Source organism: Chrysemys picta, chromosome 8 (assembly GCF_011386835.1).
Source record: "Chrysemys picta bellii isolate R12L10 chromosome 8, ASM1138683v2, whole genome shotgun sequence".
Classification (NCBI taxonomy): domain Eukaryota; kingdom Metazoa; phylum Chordata; order Testudines; family Emydidae; genus Chrysemys; species Chrysemys picta.
The window spans coordinates 2,578,353-2,590,800 of record NC_088798.1 but is presented as its reverse complement, the minus strand read 5'-3'; the positions used below and the strand labels follow the sequence as shown (position 1 = coordinate 2,590,800).

At 46.6% G+C, this 12,448-nt stretch overlaps 1 protein-coding gene across 7 annotated transcripts in view; it reads right to left on the bottom strand.

Moving 5' to 3' along the window:
* Nucleotides 1–12,448, bottom strand: part of RNF220 (ring finger protein 220) — a 324,075-nt gene that overhangs the window by 69,488 nt on the left and 242,139 nt on the right. For 6 of the 7 annotated variants that reach the window (XM_005303038.5, XM_065553696.1, XM_065553698.1 and 3 more), the window contains one exon: nucleotides 3,398–3,440. In XM_005303038.5, coding sequence (XP_005303095.1) covers nucleotides 3,398–3,440 — 43 coding nt within the window. Of the gene's footprint in view, nucleotides 1–3,397; nucleotides 3,441–3,709; nucleotides 3,930–12,448 lie in introns of those variants that run through there. The other variant, XM_042851484.2, reaches the window with a different exon arrangement.

Below are 12,448 nucleotides of genomic sequence, written 5' to 3'. Positions count from 1 at the left end.
TAGATTTCCACTTGGTGTCTCCCACATGAAGCATATTAAACTTGCAAAAAGAACAGGAGTACTTGTGGCACCTTAGAGACTAACATATTAAACTTGGGTTCCAGAACCTGCATCAGCTTCCATCCTGCTTGCAATTCAAAGGGTTTGACCTATAGAACTAAACTTCTGGACTATCAGGAGTTTTAGGTTAGGCCCCAATCTACTCTAACTGTAAACCCTATCATAATTTCATCAGGGATCAACTATGTTGCTACCAGGTCTATAGCTGCAGTCTAGGTTTACCCCTAGAAGCCATGTTTCTCTCTTGTTACTCTTCTGTGACAACTGATATTGATAACAGACTGATTAAAGAGCAATAAATCACCAGAACCGGATATGTATCGAAGAGTTCTGAAGGATGTAGGAATGAGATGTCTGAGCCGTTAACAGAAATAAATGCTAATTAAAACCAGCTACTATGCTGTAGGACAGCAAATCTTTTATTCCTCTCTGTAAGAGAAAGCCACTATAGATGATCCTGCAATTAGATCAGTGAGTCTTACCTCAGCACCAAGGTACAAACTGGTTGCAATAACAATTACAAATAATTTTAAAACATCTAGATGAATAGGGATAATAGGGACACATTTGTACGGTTTCTGCAAAGGAAACATCGGACTCTCTAATCTATTAGAATTCTTTGAAGTGTCATCAAAATGATGGAGAAAGGAAAACCAGATGACAATATATTTGGATTTTCAAAAATCTTCTGACCAAGTCCCACATAAGAAGCTAATAAGGAAACTAACTTGGAGTTTGGATGCTAAATTGTCATATGGTGAGAAGTTATGTTCTCTTAGGGATTAGAAATTGGCCAAGAGATGGAAATCAAAGATTAATAAATGGTAAATGTTCAACATGTTTAAAGGTTCTCTATTAGGACTAGTGTTTAGATATGTATTCATCAATTATCTGGAAAAGGGAATGAATTGTAAGGTGGTAAAATATCACAAAAACATTTATTAATACAAGAGAAGACTGAGCAACTCTAGAGAGAAAGATGATAGCAGGTGACATTCAGTGTTGACAAATGCAAGGTAATGCACTGTGGAAGGAATAAACTGAAATACTCATGTGCACAGCTGGGTTCTAAGCTAACCAACTACTTGGAAAAAGGACCTAGGTATCACTGTAAACCTCTGCTCAATCCCCAGCAAAGGTTAAAGCAAACAATATTAGGATGTATAAAAAATGACTAGGATGTACCAAAATTATAATACCAATATATAAATCAACAGGACACCCTCACGTGGAATACTGTGTTCAGTTCTAGTCACCATGCCCCAAAAAGGATATAGCAGAAATAAAGGAGATTCAGAAAAAAAGTGACAAAAATGATCTACAAGTCTAAAAACCCCGTTTTAAATGATCAGCCCAAGTTCATATAACCAGCCAGTAGCAGAGCCCACTAGAATTTAAGAGCTTCAGGTTCCTTATCCTATACTTAGATAATACTGCAGCCCTACCTTGGGCAAAATCCTGGCTCTACTGAAGTCAACAGCATAATTCTTGTTTTGTCAGTAGTCTTTTGCTAGAGATAATGTCATCATAACCACATAGCTTGGTTCAAAAATTTTGAGTACTTAGAAGATGCAAAATTTAGGGGTGTTAAAATCTCTCTCTTAGCAAAGATTTCCAATGCTTATTCTCAGTCCAAACATGATTCGTGCGGCAAGAAGGGTTGATGGAATTCCATCTGAGATTCCCATGCATGGGAAAGAAGTCTTTTCCATCACTGAACACTTATCAGATTTATTTTTTGTACTGAATTTTTTTTTAAATGTTCATGCTTCTTGCCCTGGATTCAGTTGACAATGACAGCAAGTGCACAGGACTCTTTTTTTTTTTTTTTTTAAAGACTCTGGGTTTAGAAATAAAGTTTTAAGATTTTGAGATTTTGCTTAACACACTTTTCATTTCTTTAGCACAATGCTGAAGTCCAATACTCCAGATTATACATATACACTAGTACCCAAAATAGAGTTTCAGTTAGGATCTTCTGTTATTTTGTTTAAATCCTCTATTTGCTTAGAAGCAGCACAAGGAAATTCAATGCAAGAATCAGAGGGGTAGCCGTGTTAGTCTGAATCTGTAGAAAGCAACAGAGGGTCCTGTGGCACCTTTGAGACTAACAGAAGTACTGGGAGCATAAGCTTTCGTGGGTAAGAACCTCACTTCTTCAGATGCAATATAAAATTAGACATTCAAATATTACTATTGCTATGTGAATAGTAACTTTTGAATTTTCTGATCTTAGTGAGTTCAAAGTTTCACCATGAGGTTGTATTGAATTGGCTTTGGTTGAATTAAACAGAACAAAGAATGTTCTACTGACTTATTTTCATGCACTGAGATGGAAATTTCTGTCATTTAAAGAAAATAAATGTTCGAAATATTTGATTTTTAAATGTAAAAATGTTTTTCACTAAATAAAAATATTTATTATTTTCCAAAACACACTCAGAAGTACAATGAAACAGGTGGATCAACATCGCTAGGGGGTCGAGGGGAGGAAATCAGAGAATCTGTATAGACACCATAGACTCAAGTACACTGAAAATTGCTAGTATAAACGTTTATTGTTAAGGCCTTGACCCTGAAATGTGGACCATACAGCTACAGCGCCCATCTGCATTAATCATAATGCAGGACTGGGACCTAAGTGACATGTCATAACTAAGATCCTAAACCTGGAAGATGTTCTATGCATGCAGACTATAGAAGAACTTGTAGGAGTGCAGCCTAAGTGATATACCCCAGTATTAAATGCTACTTTCAATTATTTACAAAGCAAATACATAAAAATATATAGAAACGACTTAGTGCTCAGCAAAAGTTAGATTACTGTTCATACCTGCATTTCTTCATTGTGATAATGATAATGGAGTTAAAGGAATCAGAAATTGTTCGTATCCTCTAGAAGAACAGGAGTACTTGTGGCACCTTAGAGACTAACAAATTTATTAGAGCATAAGCTTTCGTGGACTACAGCCCACTTCTGTATGCATCCGAAGAAGTGGCCTGTAGTCCACGAAAGCTTATGCTCTAATAAATTTGTTAGTCTCTAAGGTGCCACAAGTCCTCCTGTTCTTTTTGCGGATACAGACTAACACGGCTCCTACTCTGAAATCTGTATCCTCTGGTTTTTAGGGAGAGGGGTGGGAGGAAAGTAACAGGGCTGTAAAGCTGGCACCATTTGACTGAGGGAGATGATAGAAACACAGTTTTTAAACGGCAGGGTGAAAGGAACCAATTAATGCTTCAAAGTAACACCGAGGGAGAGAGAAAAAAAGGACAGGTTGAAAGGCCCTGCCTGTGCCGGTGAAAGACACAGGTGCCCCGTCCCCGCTGCACTCACCATTCAGCCTGGTCTGCCTGTTCGCTCTCACTCTCAGGAAGGTCTGCAAAGGGAACAAGAGCAGAGCAGTGTCAGGGCCCGGCTGGGGAGGAAGCTGGGCAGTGCCCCCATCCAGGGGCGACCCGCGGCCTTAGTCCACCTCAGTGGCCGGGGAGGGGGAAGGCCAAGGACAGCGCCCCCCCACGGACCCACAGGGAGAAAGAGACCCGCTGTTTGGGTCACTCCCCCCCATGTAAACACCCTGCTCGCTCCCCGCCTCCGCAGCCCCGATGTAAACAAACCCGCCTCCCCGCCCGCAGGCCCCGCACCCACCTCCTCCCGGCCCCCGCCGCAGGGCCCCCTCCTCCCGCTCTGCATAGCCGCAGGCGCCGCGGCCGGCACGCGGCGGGGCGGGGATCCGGGCCCCGGAGCGGAGCCCCCCGGGCGGCCGGGGGATGCCGGTGGATGCAGCGCGGCCCAGCCGGCGCCTCCGCTCAGCTCCCAGCGGCCGCCGCCATGTTGGGCCCGGTCATGTGACCCGCCGCCGAGCGGGGTGAAAGTTCACGAGGAAACGGGGAGGGGAGGAGGAGGTTCCCATAGCAACCGGCAGGCGGCGGAAGGCCGGCCAGTGGGGCCAGGGGCTGCTGCACCCCCCACGCCCCCCAACTGGGGGTGCAGCCCCGGAGCGGGCCCCCCTCAGACTGGCTCCCCCAGCCAGCCCCCAGCCATGCAAAGTCCTGCCGGCCCCTCCCTGCCCAGATCACAGTTCTGTCTGCAGGCTCCCCGGGGCCATGCTGTCCAGCCTCCCCCCTCCCACCCACCGGGCCAGAAACGTGCTCCAGTCCCATGGAGCGGCCTGGCGCTGGGAGCTGGGGCCTCACCGAAACCACCAGTCAAATGGCACATGCCCGGCACACCCTTACAGTGGTGCTACCTCTCCCCCGCCGGCCCGGCACAGAGACGTGCCTGCTGCGTATTATTAAATCTAGTCATAGGGCCCAGAACTTGTATGCGCCCGGAAACCCGCAGATAGCCACACCTAGATTCATAGATTCATAGATTCTAGGACTGGAAGGGACCTCGAGAGGTCATCGAGTCCAGTCCCCTGCCCGCATGGCAGGACCAAATACCGTCTAGACCATCCCTGATAGACATTTATCTAACCTACTCTTAAATATCTCTGGAGATGGAGATTCCACAACCTCCCTAGGCAATTTGTTCCAGTGTTTAACCACCCTGACAGTTAGGAACTTTTTCCTAATGTCCAACCTAGACCTCCCTTGCTGCAGTTTAAACCCATTGCTTCTTGTTCTATCCTTAGAGGCTAAGGTGAACAGAGCCCTATTCCAGCAAACCACGCACGCAGAACATGTATTTCAGTCGGCTGGCACTTAGGCTCTACTCCAGCCGAATAATTTCACCAACTAGGTCCTTTGCAATTAATCAAATGGTTATTATTCCGATTCCTTGCTTTGAAGTCACAATTAATGGTTGCAGAAAAGACTCATGCAAACAGGTGTTCTCTATTCCGCTGTGTAAGGCCCTGATCCTGAAAACACTTCTATACATCATTAACTTTACTCACAGGAGTACTCCTGTTAAAGTCAGTAGGAAGACTTGTATGCTTAAAGTTAAGTAAAGTGAAAATGTTTGCAGGATCAAGACCTAAATTGTTGAAGGGATGCTGAAAAAAAACAGGTTAACCAATGCAAGAAAACCCCTTTTAAATCTTTAAGACCCTCCAAATGTTCTCCTAAAACTCAGTTTTTTTGAATTGCTGGAATATAATGGAATCTCCCCCACTGTGTTCCCAATGCACCCACTATAATAGTGGGAGAATAGCAACGTTTTGTAGCATTTTGAAATACACTATACAGTAAGCTGGAGCTGGGATACAGGATAAGATGGCAGGTCAATACACTGCAGAGTGTCTAAAGAGTCCTGAAATAATTGACCCTTTGTATATCTTTCCTCCTTACTCACAAATAGGAAGGGGAAAAAATAAAAGGAAACATTTGGCGTTCAACCGAAGTTTATTTTCATGTTTGTATGTAGAGCAGTTTTATGCCAGTAACCCCAGTACAGACAGGTAAGAGAGGTGAACATACCCTGAATTCCAATTCCATTAGCATTTACGCCCATGCTATCTCACTAAAGTCAATTGGGTTGGGGCGGTGTAACAGAGATACAGAAGTGGGATCAGCCTAGATTTGTGTGGGAGGAGTTTTTTCAACCCCCTTTCAGATTTCTACCCTCTATGGCAGCCACCAACCATCCTAAGCAATGAGGCCTTACTTGTTCTGTTCTGATTAATGAGATAACCAACAAATGACATAAGAATGTCTCTTGAGTGTGGCTGCACCCACCACAAACTGCAAAGTGAATGAAATTCTCTCTAGTTCATAGATTGGAAGACACTGGTTTGGGAGGTAAAACAGTTGTAAAATGTATATTATTGCGTTTTTGAAAAAGGGTAATTCTTGCTTCAAGCAAAGCCTCAGTTGCCAGATTCATTCTAGTACAGTAAGCCTCCTGCGGGTGTGTTTTATTGGTGTCTTGTTAGAAGCTTTATCCATATTATCTGATGCACACAGGTCGTCGGTGGAATCTCTCTGAGCGACTAACGCCAGAACCCAGAGCATCACAAGTAGCTAATATTTGTCCTTCTGTGTATAGAAACCTCTAACACAACTTGGAGTTTAGTGGGCACCAAAGGGAATTCATTCACACTCTATCATTCAAACACACATCTGCCAGGAGGGTTTATGTGTTATCCTTGAGTAGGGAGAGAGAAGACCATGGCCTATAAAAACTAGACAGGTTGGACCGATGGAGCTGGGGAGAGGAAAGTGGAAACGAGGCTCTGCAATAATAATACAGGATTCCTTGATCTCTTTGTCAGAGGCCATCAAAGCAATATTGGTAGTTGTGGCTGTTGGAACATCAAAGGGGCTGTTAGACTATCAAAGCCGCTCGTATGAAGGCAGAGGGAGTTTGGCTTTTTAGAGTTTTTAATGCAGATGCACCCCACTCAGATGCCAGCCCATTTTGCTCTGTTTGGGGCTTTACTCTGCAAATCCCTGGGTTAGTATATTAGGACCTGGACCCGTGAAGTGCTGAGCACCACGTGTTAAGCATTCTCAAACGATCACTGACCTCAAAGGGATCTGGGGTCACTGCGGCCCAGACCCTCAAAGGTAGTTAGATGCCTAACTTCCATTGAAATCAGGAACCTAATATCTTGGAGGTGTTGAGCCTCAGTGATGAACAGGATCAGGCTCCTAGCTGGTTTGTGTGTGAGAGAGATGCCAACAAAAACATTAACTGGCACATTTCCATCCATCTGTCAAGGCAGATATACAGACATGTAACTACCCCCTATTGAAATGCACAGGGTTAGACATAAGGGGCACAGATTAAAAATCCTATTTGAAAGCAATATTTCTTTCCCTGAGTTGCTAACAACACCTCAGATTACTAAAACCCAAACAACTGCAATCATCTGATTTCATTTTCTGCTTTTTTCTCCTTTTCTTTTTTGCATTGTGCTCAACTTGGACACTCAAAACTGACTCCTCAGTTTCCTTCCTCCTTCTAGTCAGTTTCACCTGGCGGCTCTGGTAGAATAGCCAAAGGCTGCAATATGTGGGTTACCAATGAAGCTGTGGAAGGCGTCAACCTGAACAAAATCTGCTGCCTACCCCAATCCTTTAACTTCACAAAAATGGTCATATTAGCGTTTCTAAAAACTACTGCCCTTTGTTTGTTTGTTTAAACCAAACCTCCATTTTGTGCCTACTTTATGCTACATTTCTGTCTTTCATTTTTCTACGTAATTTTTTTATATATTTTGCCACATAAATGCTTAGGGAGAGTTAGCAACTTAGCTTCAATCTTGCATGGTGCTAACCACTAAAGCTTGCTGCAGGTTCTCTCTGGGATTTGCAAGGCAGTGGCCATGTTTTCACAGCACACTCAGTGACCAAATCAGAGTTGCTGATTCTTGTTTCTACATCTTTATTGAATTAAGCTACAACCTGTTTCTGGGTAGACGCTCACGCTTGCGGTTCAAATAGCAGAGAGAGGTGAGGCTTTGCTGGACAAGGATTTCAGCCACGCATTTTTACTTACTTCACGTATTATTCAGCCACAAATATTCCACAGCAGGCTTACCTAACCCATTCAGGGTGTTCTTGCCCCCCAGAGAAGGCGCCTGACATGTTATCCTTAAGACAAGAGGAGCGTTTCACTCTAGAGGTTTTTTTTTCTTTTCGTTATTCTCCCTTGGCAATGCTGGTAGATAGATACTAGCAAGGAAACTGACATGGCCTGATACCTACTCGCTATGCAGGCAAAACTCCCGTTGAATTCAGTGGTAGGGGGATTTGAGTGCAAAAAGGGAATTGGATTGGGCCCAAAGCAAATGAACAGGGCTGAAATGCCTGTGACAGTGGAAGGAATGAGACAGCTGGGAAGAGATTTGGAGCCGCGATCATCATCTCAAGTCATGCATGAACCTTCCCTCTCAGGGGCAGCAACACAAAGCCTCTTCCTTCATCTGCCCAGGCTTCTCATCTGACCGCTCCCTTTATCTCCTTCATTCACTCCCAGCTTTGCACCATCTTTCACACCTTCTCCCTACCCAACTGCTGTGCTTGGAAAAGCCTCCTGGCTTGTATTTGCTGCCCTCCCCTCCTCCAGAAAACACCCAGAGAGCCACTTGTTCACAGAAGCATTCTATCTAGAAAGACCTCACATCACTGTATGGCCACGTCCTGTACTATACCAGCTTGCAACATCATGGTCAAGCCAAAGGTCCTGCACCAAGCTCCAATCAATGGGCTTGGCACAGGGGGATTCTGTGCTGGGCAGTGTTTGGGGCCAAATCCAGTCCTCAGACCTTGCAGCCACTCTGTAGCCACTAGCGCCTTTGCGGCTGCTCTCCCCGGGCATGTCTTCACTAGCAACGTTAAAGCGCTCCCAGCACCGGTTCACTGCCTACACTGCCACTTTACAGCGCTGAAACTTGCAGTGCGCAGGGGGGTGTTTTTTCACACCCCTGAGCGAGAAAGTTGCAGCGCTGTAAAGTGGCAGTGTAGACAAGGCCCCACTCAACAGAGGAGAGTGCATGAAAGGCAGGGTGGTGTGTCTGGGAGTGTATGTGAGAGGAGCTGAGAGTGAATTTCCTGAGGACTGTTTATCCTTGGTTCTCCATGCATGATCTCCCCAAGGTAAAGCCTTTCCCAGATATGCAATCCTAGAATCAACAACTTTCTTTGACGCAAACCTGTTCCCTTTTAGTTCAAGTTCCAATGAACTGCATTCAGAGTTAGTCTATTTTCCTGTCTTGGTTTGGCTGGGGCATCAGCTCAGAGGAGGGATATTTTTAATAGTTATGGGCCAAACCTTAATTTTAAATCCAAACCCTTTAGCTTTCCAGGGTGATTTAGGTTTGGATTTGGTTCTGGGCCCATTTTCCAGGTCAGATGCTGCTGAAATCTCACAAGAGAATAGCTGATCCCACAAGATTTGCCTGGCAGAAATTGTGCGCAATCATCTGATGATTAGGATCATTTGCTGAGCGCCGACGTTCTCAGCACTGCATGAAACACAAGAGGAGACTGCTCCTGCCCCAAGGAGCTTAGAGTCTAAAAGTTCTCATGAGATTTCCACCATTTGGAGCCAGGGCCGGCTCTAGGATTTTTGCCGCCCAAAGCAAAAACAATTTTGGCCGTCCCGTCCCCCCCCGTTCTTTAATTACCCCACCCCTGGCCCCGCCTCAACTCCGCCCCTTCCCCAAATCCCCAGCCCTGCCTCCTCCCCCCAGGCTCTCAAGCCTAGGAGGGAGGGAGGGAGGGAGGGGGAGAAGCGGCGCCGCGCCGCGGCCACTCGGAGTCTCCCCCCCATCCCAGGTTTGAGAGCCTGGGAGTCAGGGGGAGACTCCGAGTGGCCGCGGCGCGGGCGCCGCTTCTCCCCCTCCCTCCCAGGCTCTCAAGTCAGCTGTTTCGCGCGCCGTGGCAGCAGCAGCAGAGGTGAGCTAGGGCGGCCGGGGCACATTTTTAGGGGCGGCATTCTGGCGCCGGCCATGCCGCCCCTAAAAATGTGCCGCCCCAAGCACCAGCTTGTTTTGCTGGTGCCTAGAGCCGGCCCTGTTTGGAGCCAAAACCCTATGAGTTTTCAGTACCATGAACCCGAACCTTTGAACCCAGCCTCCCTAAACCAGCTTCAGATCCAACCACTGCCTCAGTGGCCCATCTCTAGTCTGTGGTAACGGCTCTCTCTCCAGGCAGAATGAGAGGATACTTATGGTTACTCCTAAGGTAGGCTTCTCATCTATGCGCCAGGTAGGATCCTGACATGTTCTAACTGCCAAAGGCCAGCAGCTCAGTGGCTGTAGGCTGAGGCTATGGCTGTATCAAGGAGCACGAAGGAAGGTCTCAGACAACACCAGGGCCCCAATTCAGTGGTGTCACAAAGATGATGCAAGTTACACACTGCTTGGCAAATGGATGTAAGAAGGAAAGCAAGGCAACCTGCACTGACTGGCCATTCAGTGGGGACCAAATTCAGCTTGTGGCAAAAGAGGGTGCACCTTACATTCACATCAATAGATGTGCCTGTTTACGCTAATGCTGGATTTGGCCCTGTGTGGCTGAGGGGAGGAAGAAGGGGGCACGGTTTGAACCTCTTTATCACTCTCATGTTAGTTGCTTTACCAGCTGCACTCCTGTTCAGTGTGTAAGTCACGCTCGTTCTTCACACCCACTGAATGCCAAACTGGTTCAAGTGACACCACCTTGCCGCTTACTCCTGTTTTCTGATCTCCTTACACCTGCCGTGGATTGCACCTTACCATTGTATCCCGGCTGAACTTGATCCACGGACTCTCATGGGAACTGCATTTGCTTCCTTCAGATTCTGTCTGGAAGAACTGGGTCCTCCATGGAAGTAATCAGCTCAACCTTCCCCCCAATATTTCTTTAACCTTCCTGTTCCCAAATCTCCATCTCCACTAAACATTTGCTCGTCAAAAGGACCAGAGGGCTATTAAGGCCAAACCTTAGGAATTCACCTCTGAAAATCCATAGAGCAGAAGTCTGTGCTCCAGCATTTTACTAATACATCGTATATTCTCTATTACATCGTAAATAACGCAAGGAACTTGCAATGCAAAATTACTAGCACTGCAGCTCTAAGAAACACGTATCATCACAGCACACAGCCGCACATGAAGAGCTCAGTTCTGCAGCCCTTCAAGTCACTGGGAGATTTTTCTGCACAAGGGCCGGTAGATCAGGCTTCACCACTCTTGGACTCCTGCGCATTTACTTGTTAATGCAGAGGGGCCAAATTCTTATTTACACAAAGGATTGACACCGCTCTGGCATTCACTGGAAGGTCCCTGGACGCTGCCAGAGTGGCATGCTGCAGTGCAAATGAAAATCAGGCCCCGAGGTCTTTTCTCCCTGCAGCACAGAGTTATAATTCCCATTATGCATTTGCATTAAGGGGCTGCAACCCCTCATAAAACACACTCACAAACTTCACATGTGGCAGGCAAGCTAGACTCAGCACATGGAGGAGGGGTACAATGCGAATCCTTGTACTGACGGACGGGAGAATAAAAAATTATCTTGACAAATTTCATAGAGCCTAAAGCTTCTGAGACGCTGAGAGAGTAGGGTGCCCCACATCCCCCAGGACCAAGTTGATATATCACAAAAAGGACCACTGAGAAAATTTCATCCAAGCTCTGTTTGAAAGTTCACTATTTATTTTAATAGAAAGAAGTTGTGACAGGAGAGAGAGCAGCATATTTTGGTTTCTCGTTCATACCCAGGGCCTACTTCTTGGCTGCACGGCTCCATGCACCGTTGCTTTCACCCAGCAAAGGGGGTAAAAAGTTCTGCTAAATCAGAATGGAATTGTCTGACACTCCCTTTGCACTGGTGTACGTGAGTCAGGGCGATGGGGCGTCAGGCTCACATTTGATAATAGATATGGAATATGTGACTGCATTGGGCGGGATGCAGGGTATGTTGGTCTGGGTTTGAGATGGGCCTTCAAGAAGTGACGGGCAGAATGGTAGCCAATGAATATTAAATGATAGATAATAATAATTTGCACAGTCATGATGTGTGCATGCCTTGGGCCCTGATCCTAAGACAGATTCCTGCATGATGCTTCATTCAGTGGGGATCTGCCCACGCGGATCCATTTGCAGGCGTAACCTTGTGATCGTATTGTCACCATCCCTTGTCCTTCCTCTCTCCTGCCCGCCCCCATCACCCTTGACATTTACTTGTTGCGTAATATCAAACCAAGGCCATCTACTCCTGTGAGCAGGGTGTCTATCCTTGTGTGACGAACTGGGACTGTTCTTAATGTGGTCTTTGAATGCTGAGTGGGGAGTGTTGGCTGGGAAGGCAGGGGAGGTTGGCTAGGACGGTCTGCATTGCGGGATGGGAGACTGACCGATGGAGAATACCTGAGTGTGTAACATGAGAACCCAGGAAGGGGTTAGAGGCCAGGTGACACCTTTGCCCGGGAAACTGAACAAAGGCTGTGGGAGGGGTCGCTGAAGGGAGAGTTTCGGGAGCTGGCTGGTGGAATGGCTGGGAGGCAGATGGGGCTCTGACCTCCCAAGGGGGCTGTGGTGCCCCTGGGACCCCAAGCTGGACCCAACTGGAGGGGATCCTGTTGTCTGTGCCTGCAAGACCTGTCTTGGACTGTGTTCCTGTCGTCTAAATAAACCTTCTGCTTTACTGGCTGGCTGAGAGTCATGGTGAATCGCAGGAAGCCGGGGGTGCAGGGCCCTGAGTCCCCCCACACTCCGTGACACCTTGCCTGTCTGTGATGTGCACAAAGACGTTTCTGGATGCTCAAGAAATAACTATCCGATGACTCAGAAGCCGGAGGTGAGTTCTGCAGGTCAGCCCAGACCAGTGTCACTGAGTTGTTTGCACCACTCCACACTGGCATGTGTTCTGTGCGTGCCAAGTTGCGGCTCTCACCGAGAAATCTCTTTAAAATGATTTAGAAAGTTTTAAAAAATGTTATTGGAACTAATTT